We start from the raw sequence: 16,232 nt of genomic DNA on the forward strand, positions 1-16,232 counted from the left end.
GGACATTAACTCAGGATCACAGATCTAAATGTAAAACATAAAACTCTAAAACTTCTAGGAGAAAATCTCCATGACCTTTGGCTAGGCAAAAGATCTGAATGAAAGAATGGGATGACAAATAACTACTTAAAATGATGCTTGACATAATTAGTGATAAGGGAAATGCAAATGAAACCCAGACGAGATACGGCTGCACCCCTGTCAGAATAGCTAAAATGAAAACAAAACAGTAAGTTGGCGATATTGAGAGCTGATGAGGAATGGAAAGTGGTACAGCCACTCTGGAAAATAGTTAGTTCCAAGACACAGTTGCCAGTCTACTCTGAGGTATTTGCCCAAGAGAAATGACAGTGTGTTCACAGAAAAATGTCTACCACAGCTTCAATCATAATTGTCCCAAACTGGAAACCACCAGGATGTCCTTGAACCTGTGGGTAAATAAACAAGGATGTAAGGTACATCCTTGCAATACCATACTACTCAGCAATAAAAGAGAGTGAACTATGGCTTTGGGATTTTGCTAGTTCAGGGGAGCCAGAACCAAAGCTTCCATATCGTATAATTCCATTTATCTGATGTTCTGGAAAAGGCAAAACCATAGGGAGAAGAGAACCTCAGTGGTTGCCAGAGGCTGGTGCCATAGGAGGAGTTGCCTTCAAAGGGCAGGATGAGGGAATTTTGGGGGTGGATAGAATTGTTCTGTATCATGAGTGAGGTGCTTGATACGTGACTATCATTTGCCAAAATACAAAACAAAACAAACAAAAACCAAACCACACCATGCCATATTGGAAAGGCATATGTTTACTTGAAGAAAGCTAGTTATACATACATACACACTGTATATGTACATATGTGTGTGTATATGGCTAAAAGGTATCTATGTACATATGCACTGTGTGTGTGTATACACACACATTCTATATATATATATTCTATATATATTGATATATATAAATCTCTATATATTTTTATATATTCTACATATAGAATGTGTGTGTGTGTGTGTGTGTGTTACTGTAGGTTTACCTGGAGTATTGAAATGAACTTTCTTCTGCTATAGATTTTATTTGGAGTCAGGAGGAGCCTCAGAACATGGGACCATGGTGCTTTGTTTCTCCAAGGTTTGAAAAGCAGCTGGCCTGCAAGGTAATAGCTTTCCCTCTTACAGTGTTTTGTGTGTGTGTGTGTGTTATTTCTCCTGGAGTGCCCGTAAATGGGTTTATCCCCCATTAGCAGTCCAATTCTTTTAAAGAGAAACTAAACTATAAAACCTAACTTAGACTGTTTTTTGGGGGAATGAAATGCTGAATGTTTATCAAGATATATATGTGTATGTGCTAGTATGATGTAAGAAAAAGTGATTATACTTAAAGTAAAAGCCCTTACCTGTCAGCTACCTTTACCACTAGTCTTGTCCTAAAGTTCACAATCCAGGCCCTGGGGAAGCAGGGTGATGAGTGGGTTTGTATTACAGTAATGGAGAAGAGATGCCCACTAATGCTTGTTCTAGGCTCTTCCACATAGCTGGGGTCCATCAAAGGCCAAGTTCTTACTGCTTAGACTGTCAGGAGGGAAGAACAATGAGAAGAGCAAATGGGCTTCTGTTTCTCTTCCTGTTCTTCTTCAATTAGAACTCACTTCACACATTTGTTACTAGTTTGTGGGGTCAAATCATTGTCATTGTTCTAATTTAGGAAACTCTACTGCTAAAACCAACTAATAGTTACTGAAGAATAGGACAAATTCAAGAATTGATCTCCCCTGATGATGCCTGGGATTTAGTTTTTAGTTGTGACCTGTATCTCCTTCCAGTCTATTCTAGGTGACCTATTATTTTTCCAAAAAAGGTGATTTGTGGTTAAACAAGCTAAAAGAAATGCATGCCCTGCCTCGGGAGAATAAAGCCGGGCTCTGATCAGGTCAGCAGGTCATTTTATTTCTTTTCTGCTCTCATCATAGCTCCGTCTTGTGAGTCGACCCCCTTTGCCAGCCCCTGCTGTAGGAATTGGCACCCTTCACCTGCAGCAGCATGAAGATGTCCTCGCCAAGACCTTTGCTTGATGGTGTCCTTTGAAACAGTGTTACTTCCTTTTAAGAAAACAAGCATGAAAAAAGCCGGCTCCTTTGCTCTCTTCTTCCATTAGGCAACATGAAAAGTCTGTGTTCCTCTAAGACGTTGGGATTGATGAGGAACATTTAATTGGAATACACAGAGTAACCAAGGGAATTATCCATCAATCCATGAACCTGATGAGTCACCTTAATCCTTGAAGGTACAACAGTGTTCTGTTTTGGTTAGATCTGAGTGAGCTGTAGAACCAGTGCCTTACCCAGACTTTTTCAGATCATGTTTTCTAATTAACTATATATGCCCAGGAAAGTCTCTTTAATTTGAATTTACAGAATTTACCTGCAGATCACCTGGACATGACTTCTCAATTTGCTTGGTGCGTGTCACTTTCATTAATTTTGCCATTCTTTATTCAGAGTCCTGTGACTACCAGTATTTTCATTTTATGTGATCTCAGGGGCTGCTTTCCAGCCACGGTGAGAAGTGTTCACCAAATGCTGGAGCAAAGCTATGCTAGTCCTGATGGATGTTCCTCAGAAGAGCTGTTTTCACCCACTGACCTTAAATATCCATCCCATCACAAAGGACTCGGGATGTATCATCTTTTTGCACAGTATTATTAAGGAGTTTTAGCTACAATGAAATTGTTTGTCATCATATCTTTTTTCCCCCTAAATTCTTATTGCAGTGATATCTTAATATTTTTGATTGACTTTTGGTGTCTGATACGAGGATTTCAGCTCCTGGTTAGTCAGTCTTGCTGCTAAAAGGGTATGATGAAGTGATGTTCGTTTGTGGTGTTTAAGGAGCATTTTAACTTTAACGCTGAAAACTTCCAAGCACAGGTTCTTAGGGGTTTACGGAGATCACCAGCCCATTGCATTACCTCTGAAAGTTCATGGAAGCTTAATCACAGAGCAGCAAGCTGTGTAGCTTAATGTCACTTGGTGCTGCAGGGGCTCTGCCATCTTCCATTCTGGTGCTATGAGAGTTTTTCTTCGAAATAATGGAGGAAGTGCTGGGGCACTGGAATGGCCTCTCCCTTTTTTGGTGACTGGTAAAGTCTTTCACAATCAACATGGTTGTTTGGGTCACAGGAGTAGATTTGCAATTCACATCTTCAGTGTATGCCTTAGTTTGTTAATTTAATATTTCTGTAATATTCACAGCCCTTTGCACCTATATTCAAGCCCATGCACCTTAATGCTTCCTTCCTGTGTCAAGCCTTATAAATCATGTAACTCGGTGCCACGCATGTAAATCGGTACAATTACAAAGTCTATCTAATGAAAACGGTTATCAGTGTTGTAGACTGAACTAGAAAAACATGAAAGGCCTGTCATTTTTTTCAGATCTCTTGGTTTCTTGAGTTAAAAATTCCAAGCTTGAAGCACAAAATGAGAGGGAAAACTAGGGTTTTTTTGTTTTTTTTTTTGTTTTTTAGAAGTTTAGATTTCTTCTAATTTCTCTGGTATCTTATTATGTCTTCACCACCATGAGCCATGAAATTGTCTTCTAAAAAAAATGTGTCTTCTGTATCTTAACCTTCTTACTCTCAATCACTGTTGCAACACGGGTCAGCATTTTTAATTACGTCGTAGGAAAGGACCAAATCAAATACTCCCATAATAAAGTATGGGATAAAAATAGCATAGCAAAATTAATAAAACACCTTTATTGTATTCCCCTGGGAAATTTGATAATGTGATATTATACATAATAATATTATCACATAATAATATCACATAATGTGATATTAACATATATCTATGTTAATTTCATATTCAATGAAGAATAGAGCTCAAATTGGGTATTCATTGAAGAGAAGTATTAACAAGAGTGAAAAAAATATTGATTTTGTCTAAAGTGACATATTCTTAGTAAAATAAAATTTTCTTCTTTGAGAACCATTTGCTCCATTTTTGTATATGCATATTATTTAGAAAATATTCTAAAGCGTAACTTCTTTTAGTCTGACTGTATTACTTATGAATTTTTTTTTAATTCCTTGACTGACAATAGAAATAGTGTCCATTTTACAAAAGCGAGGAAATGCAGTTAAAAGAAATTAGGGGTTCCACAGGAGGGAAGTCACAGATGAGAATCAAGACTTGAATCTTGAGGTTCCAAAAGCTTCACCTCCATTTCCCTTGGATATACTTGGATATTTGCTTTTCACCTTCAGCTTCTAAGTTTAGTGTTAAAACCATCACATTTGGGGGAAATTTGGACAAAATGTTTTTAAATCCTCAATATTTACAACCTACTATTAATTCAAATAAACAACTCCTAAATTACTCAGTGGGAGTAGTAACTCATTGTCATGCTTGTATTTAAATCTGATAAAGCAGTCTAAAGCAGACTGTTATTTCCCCATTGCCATTTGCAAAATCAGTTAATCTTAGAAAACTTTTAATAAAAGTATGTTCCTTTAGTGTTATTTCCCTGTGTCTTCTCTGAGTCATGTGGAGAATCAACTATAATTGAACAAAAGTGAGAAATGACCCTCTAACAGTAGGATAGTATTTCCCCAGTAGTTTATTGGACACTTACTGCATATATGGTGTTGTTTGGGACATTAGAAATACATGAGAGTAAAATGGAAAATGGGTTGCTATTTGTCCTCAGTGGACTATCTATCTATTTGAGATGACAACGCATTTTACACATAGAGAGATATGTTCTTGTTGAGTGTGCTAAAACAGTGTGGGAGGTCAAGGTAGAGTGATACTGCTGATAGATGTAGATTAATTGGCATATTGTAGTCAATATGTTTATGCTCATGCAGTCCTTGGGCATCACCCACATGTGGTACGTTACTACTCTGCATGGGCAGAAGATGACCACATGATCATTCAGAATGAACACTGCAATGATCTCCTATGTGTCACCTTGGGTCAGCCTCTGAAACCTGAATGTCTTCCAGCAAGCAGATCAATTATGCAGCTGCCAGGATTCCGAACGACTCAGGATGGGATGGTTAACCTCTCCCTAACGGCGGTATTTTCTTGTGATGACATCTGTCACTGAGGTTTTATAGAGCCTGCATCCCTAGGATGGTGGTTCTTGGATTTGTTCTAGTGATGTGACATCCAGAAGCCTGCATTCTCTGTGGAACACCATGAATAGTGGTTATGGTTTTTTTTCCCCCTACCAAACAAGGCATTACTTTACTTGCAGAAAAAGATGCTTGTGTTGTAGATAGCAACATAACATCAAGATTTTGAGAATACAACAAAATATCAAAAACAAAACAACAAATATCCTGTTAAATTATTGTTCTGCTGTTTACATTTCATTGTTGGAAGGCATTTGCTATTTCAGTATCTGTCAGTCCTCATAAACAGATGGAAAAACATAAAAAAAAAAGAGGACAAGTTCTGGGTAGCATGTAATAGTAGAAAGACTGAAGAATGTTGGAAGGATAATTCACAGCAGTTACCTAACATGTCAGAGCTTATTCCCAGGTTCTTTTACTTGAAACATGGAGCTGTCCCAGAAAGAAGAAGTAAAGAGAAGTGGAGGCAACTCTTTGTCTGTCAATTAGGCTTTCATTTTAGTGCATCTTTATTGAAAGGATATTATATGTGTGAAATTAGCTCACAGTATAGGGCCAAAACTGTGTGTAAGCCAACCATTTGCCAGTCACCATAGGTGATACAAAAATTACGTTTCTGCCATCTAGAAGTTTATGGATAGTAGGGGAGCTTAGAGAAGTATAAAAATGACTCATACAGAATAGAGTGAGACAAGAATGAAGTCATAGGATGGGAGGTTATAACTCTGGCAAACTTTGTGTTTCCCAAAGTGGCTAGAGCAGTATTTTGCTTCACCTGCCCTTCCAGAACCTTGCCACAACTTCACCTAGAGGCAGAGTCTGTTTTCCTACTCTCTTGAGATTGAACAGGCATTTGTGGCTGCCTCTACCAAGATAATGCACTGAAAGTGATGCTGGGTCATTAACAAGAACATTCCCTTGGTACCCAGCGGCCATGTTTTGAGGAAGCCCAGGCAAAATGAAGGGGCCCTGTGGAGATGTTGAAGCTGACAGGCAGCCGCAAATGCTGGGCTTGTGAGTGAGAGATCCCTCTGCTCATTCAAGTCTCCAGTCTTGGAGCTGTCCCAGATGACCCCAAGTGGAGCAGAGTTCTGTGCATGCCCAGCCTACGTGTGTGTGTGTGTGTGTGTGTGTGTGTGTGTGTGTTTTCAAAGATAAACAATGCCTCACACCAGGTAAAGAAGTCAGGACAGATTTTAATCAGCAGTATATTATTGCAGTAGAAAAGAGTCCAGCATGAACTGAACTCAACTTTGATTTGTACAGAGGGGACTGGAAATCTAAAGCAAAAACGACAGAACAAGGAGCAGGTGGGTGGGGCTCAGAGTCAGGAAGTGAAAAAATGACAAAAAGCTTGAAGGAAGAGGGATTTGTCCATGTGACACCAATCTGGGTTCGTTAAATGGTGCTTATGAAAGTTAGGCTCCTACCTTTCACAAAGGCTAGAAGACAGAAGCAGTATCTTCAGGTGTTGGAACAAATGGTAAATTCTTCGGGCAGTTTTGAGTTTTCACAGGCAGATTCTTCAAGGGAGGGCTAGGGTCACTTTCGGGATGGAGCTGTTAATCTCTGTTTAAATCTTTATAGGACTGGGTAAAGCTTAGTGAAGAAAGGGCTCACCAGAGCCTGGCTGGAGTTTGGTCAAGGAGAAAATCAACTTTTCTCAGTCTCTTTCACACACACATATGAATCACTGGTTTCCTTCTTGGATGCAGATGAAGTCTTAGGACAGATCATTGGATTTGGTGGTTTTGCGTCATTAGTGAACTTTGAAATAGCTTGTTTCATTAGAAGTTAGAGCAGAAGTTACAGTAGGGGTTTAAAATTGACTTGGAGAATACATTTGAGGGCCTTCTGTGTGTCAGTCTCGTCCTCTAATTTTCACACCTATAGTACATGGCTATTATCCTTATCTTACTGATGTACCTCAGAAAGGTTAATTGCCCAAAGCCATTCAGAAGAAGAGATTAAAATGCAGGCTGATTTCTTTTTCCTTTCTTTCTTTCTTTTTTTAAAAAATTAACATACAATGTATTATTTGCTTCAGGGGTACAGGTTGCAGGCTGATTTCTAAGACTGATTTCCAAGACTGATTTCCCTTATTGCCACGCTGTCCCAGAAGGGATAAGGGGGGACAAAACGCGGATCTTCGTCTATCAGAGAAGCTGAAGAAGGAGCACACATAATAGTGGGGAGTTCATAGCTATTAATTATAGACAGATTATCACAAGATTTTTGACAACTTCCACGAAGTTCCGATAAGGCAGGAGCAAAATAAAAGGGCTGTTAGGGTCACACTCAGAGATGCAACTCTGGCCCGCGACCCTCGGGCGGCCGCTTTGGCCGGGTCCTGACCCGGGAGGCCTGGACCGGACTAGGAGGTCGAGGAAACGGGTATTGCTTGGCAGTGAGCTCAGAGAAGAGCTCAGGCAGTATAGAGCCTGGCCGCTGCAATCCTGCCAAGGCTCCTGAACTCGGCTGCAGAGCTGGAGCACGCCCACTGGCGCGCTGGCGGTGACCATGGCAACGCGCGGACGTCCGCCGCGCCGGCTGCCAACTGCCGGGCGCTCGCCAGGGGGCGGGGACGGGCGGGACGGGCGGGCGGGTCACGTGGCGCGGGGCGGAGCCTGCGCGGGGCCGGCCAGGAGCGCATCGGGAGCGGGCGGCGAGACCCGAGCCGTGGGACCCGAGCAAAGGCAGTGCCGAGGCCGCCGTGCCCCGCCGGGCCGCCCCAGCCGCCGCCATGGGCAGTGAGTAGCGGCGGCGCAGCACTCGCTGGGCTGCCGGCCTCCACGGGCGGCGGGGCGGGCGCCCGACCCGGGTCGCCCAGCCCGGGGGCGGGAGGGAGAGGCGCGGGCCGCGCCGGGCCGCTGCGGAGGGCGCGGGCCGGGGGCCTCCTCCGAGGCTCCTTCGGCGGTGCGGCCTTTCCGGAGCCGCCTGCGGGGCCCGGGGCCCGGAGGCCCGGGGTTTGCGCTCTCTAGGTGGCGGGGAGCGGAGGACGGAGAGGGGAAGCCATTGGTTTGGGGGGCGGGGAGTTAGGGAACCGAGCGAAACCTGGACCCCTTCTAATTTTTCAGGAGCTTAGGAAGCTCACATTTTTATTTCCAAGTCACCCTTCCTTGGCACGTTAGTGTGATGAATAAAGCTCTCTGACTTGTTGGATATTTTTTTTTTTAAAGTGATGCATGGCATGTATTTTAGGGGAGGAAGAAAGTGCGATTGGCAGCATAGCGTTTTCCCTAAAATTTTCATTTCAGTTATTTTCTAGCGTTGACTGAAAACTCACTGTGTGTGAGGTTGTATAAGCCTTAGGGACAAGGCCTTGAATTATGGGGATCTTTGAGGGCTATCTCCTGAACATTCAACGGCCCATGCATTCACGCATATACTTATATAGCTGTTGCCGATGTTCCTTGGATGAATGGTTAAGTGCAAACCTGAGCGGTGCATCCACTGGCCAACTAGTGAACGTTTAGGAAGGAAATAGAGGAGACCCCTGACCTTGAATTTACATTTTAATCGGTGACGTTCTGCAACGCAAGAATAGACAAGTGGCCGACAGAAGCATTGCTTGAACAGGAGCTCTCCAACACCAGTGATGGGACAATGCCAAGAAATCTGGGAGGGTGATTTGGATTGAGGTGGGAAGGAAAGAGGATAAAGGAGTCTAGGAAGTTTTCTGATGTGGTTGATCATTTGTGTTGCATTAGAGAAGAAAGCTTCTATAATTCACATTTTCCAAATAGTCCAAAATGGCACTTGGTCAATGAGTATCTGCTCTGGGAATTTCTGAGTTCTGTCAAATGTCAGTGACTACCATCGTTTTGAGAAGTTTCATGAGAAGATTATATAGTCAGCTTTTAGCTCACTATGAAAGTGTAATTAGTTAGGTCAGTTTTAAAACAATTTCTTGGTGTTAGGATACAGACTGCAGTCTCTGTAGAAGATGATGATCATAACTAATAGTGCCTTCTTGTGTTTCTGCACATTACAGACACTGGCAAAGACTGAGAGAATATCATCTTCATTCTCCAGTTCTTTGGCAGGAATTGACTTAAGCTATGCCAGAATATAGTGTCTATCCTTAAAGAACCTTGGTTTATCTTACTTTGATATGTTATAAGTTGTCTGGAAAAGCAGTGCTTTCTCATGAAATGTCATGGTCATTTTCTGGGCTGATTATCATCCATACACAAGTTCTTTGAGATCATTATGTGGGAGAGCAACCAAGCAATGAAGGTTGGTGTAAGTGAAATGAAATAGAGATTGTATACTTAAAAAACAAAACAAAACAAAACACACAAAACTCTCTGTGTAGAAGGTGAATCCATAATCTTTCTCACTTATACATTTCAGCATCTTTTAATCTAAATTAAGTCAGTTCTGCAGTGTCAGCACATTTCCTCTTGCATTTTTCCTCTGATACATCTTATTTTCTTCTATAGTACATTGTCATGTGGGTAATGTAGTAGACTGCATTCTCTCGTTCTTTCTTTCTTGATGTAGTAATGCTTATGAAAGTATTCCTTTTCTGTATATATAAAAGGGCTGGATACCAACATGAGGAAGCAAAATCATGGCACAAGGGTATTTGTATTTGCTTCTATGGAGTAAACCCTTAAAACTTTTGGATTCTTTTGTCCCTTAATTATTTCTCTTCCCTGATATATTTGAAATGGAGAGTACTGTGATTACTTTGGAGGTGGGAATGGGATGAATCTTCATTAAAAGTTAGAGGATGTTTGTATTGGTTTCTGTAAAAAGGTACATCTCTTTTTAAAAACTTTGTAACAGAGGTATTCTTTTTTTTCTTTTTACAGTCAAATTTTTAGAAGTTATCAAACCTTTCTGTGCAGTTCTACCAGAAATTCAGAAACCTGAAAGGAAAGTAAGTATAACATATTGGTAATATAGAGGGTAGCTAAATGACTTACTCTACTGAACTAGCAAGATTGATTAACTGTCCCCAACCCTTTTCTGGTATATTTGGAGAAATAGAACTGCTCTTCCTTGCAAGAGGCGCAAAGTAAGTAACACCAGTTTAAACCAGTTTAGATGGGTTATCCTCTGTTTTTAAAAAGGTCTGTTCTTTAAGTTGGGATATTTCCAAACCAAGTGTTTCTTTGGCCTATGTGTTAGATAAGATATTCTATCTCTAGGGACCCACTGCACTATGAATGACTCAGTCTGCTGGGTCACTTTTGATGAGTACAGTTGTTTTACCTAAATGATTTACAGTTGTGCAAGTATATGCCTCCCATTTCTTGGTCATTCAATACATGGAAGAATCACATAAATGCATTCAGAAAATAATATGACTGCATCAAATTATTCTTGAATCCTTGTGCACTTTTGGAACACAGGTATTTAAATTCAGTAATACTGTTAGTCCCAAACTGGCCAATTCCCTGACAGTCCTCTTCTCTGCCTTTGATATCTCACAAAACTAACAGAAATAGGTGTGTGAAACTTTTGATAAACTTACTGTTTCATTTAGAAGTGTATTTCTTTTTTTTTTTTTTAATTGCTTTGTGGTTTTAAAAATAGTTGTTTCAGTTACATGTTAGGCATCCCGAGAAGCTCTAGCTTTTCATATTCCATAAGATATTCATATAATATTATCCTGGGCAGTCCCTGCTTCGCACAATGCTGTGTTAACTGAAATACATGCATACTGGATCTGTGTCTTGCTTTTTATCCTTTTTGGTTTCAGTTAATGTAGTTCAGGGTGTTGAGGCCTGCCTGTATTTAATTTACTTAATTTTCGGAAAAGTAAAGAAGGTATGTTTGAAAAGTTGAGCTGTTTGCTTTAGCTGATACTAACTAGGTCAGAGTATTTTAAGGTAAATAATTGGAGCCTGTCATGATGCAGAATGTTATGCTTTAATGTGGAATTTTGCTTTGTATTTGCTGTTTCTTGGTTTTGATTGATCATTCTTATTTTGATGTAGATCCAGTTTAGAGAGAAGGTACTATGGACTGCCATAACTCTCTTCATTTTCTTAGTATGTTGTCAGGTATGTAACCAAAACCAAAATATTAATTAAATGCCTATGCTTTTGTTGGAGGGTTTTGATTGGTTATAATTTGAGAAAATTTATTTTAGTTTAAATAATAGATAAATATAAATAGATTAAATAGATTAAATAGATAAAATAAAGCCTGAAATATTTTGAGCATTGTTATTTTTAATCTGAGTTGATGGTGAAAATGGTTATCTTGTCCTACTGTGTATTCTTTTTTTTTTTAAATTAGTGGGTTTGAACATTTTTATTCTTTTTTTCTCTTAATGTGCAGTTAATGATCTTTACCCATTTTTTTCTTGAGGTTTTTTTGTATAAAGACAGATTTTTATATATAAAAGCATTAAACCTTTGACATATACATTGCAAATTTTTTTTCTATTTTTGTTGGCCTTTAATCATGTTGTAAATAGCATGTATTAATTTAAAAATCTCAAAAAGTCAAATTCTAGAACCCCAGTGATACCCTGTATTTATAAATAGATAAAATTCATTGATGCTTTTTATTAGTATTTTGCAGAGATTAAGTTCACAGAATGAGGGTAAAATGTGATCTGTCCCTGTCACAAGATTGTTGAGAGGATTAAACTAGATGCTTTAGGTGCAGGTTTTTTGAGGATGGGGCGCTTGGGTGGCTCAGTGGGTTAAAGCCTCTGCCTTTGGCTAGGGTCCTGGGGTCGAGCCATGGGGCTTTCTGCTCAGCAGGGAGCCTGCTTCCTCCTCTCTCTCTGCCTGCCTCTCTGCACTACTTGTGATTTTTCTCTCTGTCAAATAAATAAATAAAATCTTTAAAAAAATTAAAAAAAAGAGCTATTGAAAATACATAAAAGGAAGTATAAAAAGTTATATTAGGAAGCAGTAGAGCAGAGTAAGTCCATAGTCTGGGGAAAAGCCAAATGTATTTTTTTTTTTTGAAGAGTGAAATAATTTGGTCATCAAGATATTTTACTGCTGTACTTAGTTTAAGATTGTTTTCAGTGGTCAGGGAGAGAGAGCCTTTTTTTTTTTTTTTTTAAAGATTTTATTTACTTATTTGAGAGAGAGGGAGAGTGAGAAAGCTTGAGTGGAGGGAGGGTCAGAGGAAGAAGCGGACCCCCTGCTAAGCAGGGAGCCCCATGCCAGATTGGGGACTTGATCTGGAACTCTGGGATCATGACCTGAGCCGAAGGCAGTGGCTTAACCAACTGAGCCACCCAGGCGCCCGAGAACTTTTTTTAAATACGGAAAAGTAGAGAGAAAAGAAGAATAATCATCCATATTTTTGCCAGCTACTTTTAACATCTTAGAAATTCCCCTCCCCTCCATAAAAAAATTAGATTATAAAGGTATAATTTATGTATGGTAAAATACACTTATTTTTTAAGTGTACATTTTGAAGAGTTTTGACAAATGTAGACACCCACATACCTGCTACCTCAGGGGATACAGAACATTCTGTCACTCCAGAAAGTTCTGTGTAATCTCTTAGTCAGTCTCCAACTCACCCCCAGTGTCAGGCAAGCACTGATCTGCTTTCTGTTCCTATAATTTGATTTGTTTTTTTTAGAATTTCATCTAAGTGGGATCATGCAGTATCATTCCTTAGCTCTGGCTTTATCATGAGTATTTTGAGATTTGTCCCTGTGTTTGGTAGAGCAGTAATTCATCCTTCTTATTTCTGAGGAGTGTTCTACTAGATGACTGTACAGAATTTGTTCATCTGTTCACTTGCTGTTGGACATTTGGGTTGTTACCAAGTTTTGTCTATAATAAAGTTGCTGTGACCATTCCTGGGCAAGACTTCCTGTGAATATTTGTTTTCATTTCTCTTGGGTAAATTCCTAGGAGTAGAATTGGTGGGTTGAATGGTAATTACATGTTCAGCTTTATAGGAAATAGTCAAACTTTTTTCTAAGTGATTGCCCCATTTTTTATTTTCATCAGGCAGGTATAGGAGTTCCAGTTTCTCCCCTTCCTTGCCTGCCCTTCCTCTTGTTGAGCATTTTAGTATTAGTCACTCTAATGGGTGTGGTTTTTAATTTGCATTTCCCTAGTAAATGATATTGAGCAATTTCTTCATGTACTTATAGGGCATTTGTTTATCTTCTGTGAAGTGTCTTTTTCCAGTCTTTTGGTCATTAAAAATTTTTATTATTGTCTCATTGAATTATATGCATTTTTAAAAGATTTTTATTTTATTTTATTTTTTATTTATTTATTTTTTTAAAGATTTTATTTATTTTGACAGAGAGAGAGCTCACAAGTAGGCAGAGAGGCAGGCAGAGAGAGAGGAGGAAGCAGGCTCCCTGCCAAGCAGAGAGCCCGATGCGGGGCTCGATCCCAGGACCCTGGGATCATGACCTGAGCCGAAGGCAGAGGCTTAAACCCACTGAGCCACCCAGGCGCCCCGCATTTTTAAAAGATTTTTAAAAATTTTAGAGAGAGATAGAGGGTGAGCACCAGCCGGGAGGGCCGGGGGCAGGGAGGGAGGAACAGAGGAAGAAGGAGAAGCAGACTCCCTGCTGAGCAGAGAGCCTGATGTGGGGCTTGATCCTAGCACCCTGAGATCATGACCTGAGCTGAAGGTAGATGCTTAACTGAGCCACCCAGGTGCCCTGAATTATGTGCCTTTTAAAATATTTTCTGGATACAAGTCCTTTGTCAGGTAAATAGGAAGACTATGACTATGTCTTCCTCGTATATGGCTTGCCTTTTCATTTTCTTAATATCTTGTGAAGAGCAAAAATCCTTCCTTTGGAAGTTTAGCGACTTTTTTCTTTGATGGTTCATGGTTTTTGTTTTCTTATCTTCTAAGGTTGAGAAGATTTTCTCCTGTATTCTTCTGAATATTTTATAGTCTTGGCTTATATGTTTTGGTCTGTGATGTAGTCCAAGTTAATTTTTGTGTATGGTGTAAGTAAGGTTTGGGTTCATTTTTTTCTGTTTGGATAGCCAGAAAATGCTCTTCTTTCTCCATTTAATTACTTTGGCATCTTTGCTGAAAATCAGTTAACGGTATAAGTGTGGATATATTTTTGTACTCTGTTCTTTTCCATTCATGTATATTCCATTGTTATGGTCACACTGTTGGATTACCATAGCTTTATATTAAGTCCTGTAATCAGGTCGTAAGTCTTTCAACTTTGTTTTTCCTTTTCACAATGGTTTTTGATTATTCTACGTTTTTCGTATTTCTGTATAGATTTCAGAATCACCTTGTCAGTTTCTATAGCTGGGATTATGATTTGTATTGCTTTGAATTTATAGATAAATTTAGAAAAAAATTACCTTCTTGACAATATTGAATTTTCTAATCCAAGGGTCAGCAGACATTGTTCTGTGAAGGGCTCGGTAGTAAATATTTTAAGCTTGGCTGTTAGAACCCAAGACCCGTAGGAACTGTGTTGCTCAGAAAGTGTGGTATTTCTCATGACTGTTTCATGCAATAAGTTAATTTATGCATTTTATGTTACTTTATTGTTTTTTTCCCTGCAGTATAATTGCATAGTTGCCAAAGTGTGTTTTATGTCTTTCTCATATTTAGGCAGTTCTGCCCAGGGCTGGTAACTTCTTGAATCTCTTTCCATTGAATTCCAGACAGGTTTATTTTCCCCTCCTAGCCACAGTTAAGGGGCTTGGGGTCTCCAGTTTCACCGAGTTTTATTTAGTTGGAGGGAATGGTGGGAGGTGAGATACGCAGTGATAAGTGCAATAATTACTAGGTGGGCATGGTTGTCTCCTCTCCCGAACTGGTTCTCATCAGGTGATGGAACAGGCTGTTCCATTCCTGACCTCAGATCATTCCCTCATTCCCAACTCATGGTGACCCTGTAATTGTCACCAGAAGAAAGCCCCATTGCTCACTTCTCTGTTTCATCCCAGCTGCTTTTTCTAGTCCCTTTAACCAAAGGAGACAAAAAGATAAGGCTATCTGTGCAGCCTGCTCCTCTCCAGGTTTGGAATGTTGTGGGAATTGGGAGGATTTTGTTGCCTTCCCATTGTGATGGCTGGAGCAGCTTCATGCTGGGCTCTCTGCTTCTCAGTTGTCTGCACTTTGCTCACCCCCATGACCGCCAGTGCTTCAGTTCATGATCCCTTTTCTTCCTACGCTACTTCATGGATTTTTTATTCTTTTTCCTTAGTTTTTTTGTTTGTTTGTTTGTTTTTAAAGTAGTCTCCATATCCAGCATGGAACTCAGTGTGGGACTTGATTTCACGACCCTAAGTTCATTTCAGGACCTGAGCTGAGATTGAGTCAGATGCTCAATTGACTGAGCTACCCAGGCACCCCTCTTTTTGTTAGCTTTTTTCACTCTTGTTAGCTTCTACTATTTTACATGTTTAAAAAACATGTAAAATATGTAAACATGTAAACATGTAAAATGTGTTTTCTTATGCATGGGGGAGTTGCTGCTCAACTATTGTTGTACATAAACCCATAGCTATTGATTTTACTGAGAGGAATAAAACCAGACATTGAGTTTAATAATCCAGTTGTCTTCAGGAAAGGAGGGAATGCCATTACTTAGGGCAGGTTGGCTGACTTTTTCTTGTTCATTGTCCCACAAATCATCTAATTGTGGAGGTAATGGCCATCTCTATCAGGTGCAATTAAGCAAAGTGATTTGACTGATTGACCTCTCTCCCACTTATGGAAGATTGTGATGTGGACTGTCCTGTAGTGTTAATTGGTTCTTATACACTAACTTCCTTCCTCCCTGTCTCTCACATTACCTGAAGAGTATCTGCAGCATTAGGGGACATAAAATATCCATGCTTCTTGCTTCACCAGCTTTGCTACCCAGCTAATAAATCCAGATGCCCAGAAAGGGTGAGGTTGATCAGATGGATTGTTCAGAATTGTTGGCAGCATCTTTTGCAACTTAAAAAAAAAAAAAAAATCAGCTTTGTGTAAAGAAGTTTTTTGAAATTGGAAATGTATTTTTCTTTGTGTCTGATCCCTGCATGGTAAGGGAAGAGGTATGGCCAGGAGCTGTATCCTGAACATCGATCATATAATTGGGAACATTCTGAAGCGAAGAGTTTCTTTTTCTTTTTCTTTTTTTTTTTTCTGATGAAAAAGTAGTATGTACTTATT

At 39.8% G+C, this 16,232-nt stretch overlaps 2 protein-coding genes across 3 annotated transcripts in view; both read left to right on the top strand.

The window, feature by feature from the left end:
* DHTKD1 (dehydrogenase E1 and transketolase domain containing 1) overlaps positions 1-4,514 on the top strand; it is a 56,176-nt gene extending 51,662 nt beyond the window's left edge. Inside the window, exons 16-17 of the mRNA XM_044226934.1 lie at positions 1,064-1,149; positions 1,963-4,514. Of these exons, the coding sequence (XP_044082869.1) occupies positions 1,064-1,149; positions 1,963-2,064 (188 nt within the window). The 3' untranslated portion in view covers positions 2,065-4,514. The remainder of the gene's footprint in view (positions 1-1,063; positions 1,150-1,962) is intronic.
* A 3,263-nt stretch (positions 4,515-7,777) lies between these two features.
* The window catches only part of SEC61A2 (SEC61 translocon subunit alpha 2), a 28,478-nt gene continuing 20,023 nt past the window's right edge, over positions 7,778-16,232 (top strand). For both annotated transcript variants that reach the window (XM_044226442.1, XM_044226443.1), the window contains exons 1-3: positions 7,778-7,882; positions 9,953-10,020; positions 11,084-11,149. In XM_044226442.1, coding sequence (XP_044082377.1) covers positions 7,876-7,882; positions 9,953-10,020; positions 11,084-11,149 — 141 coding nt within the window. In that variant the 5' untranslated portion in view covers positions 7,778-7,875. The remainder of the gene's footprint in view (positions 7,883-9,952; positions 10,021-11,083; positions 11,150-16,232) is intronic.

The sequence above is a fragment of the Neovison vison genome, chromosome 12, assembly GCF_020171115.1.
Source record: "Neovison vison isolate M4711 chromosome 12, ASM_NN_V1, whole genome shotgun sequence".
In the NCBI taxonomy this organism is placed as follows: domain Eukaryota; kingdom Metazoa; phylum Chordata; class Mammalia; order Carnivora; family Mustelidae; genus Neogale; species Neogale vison.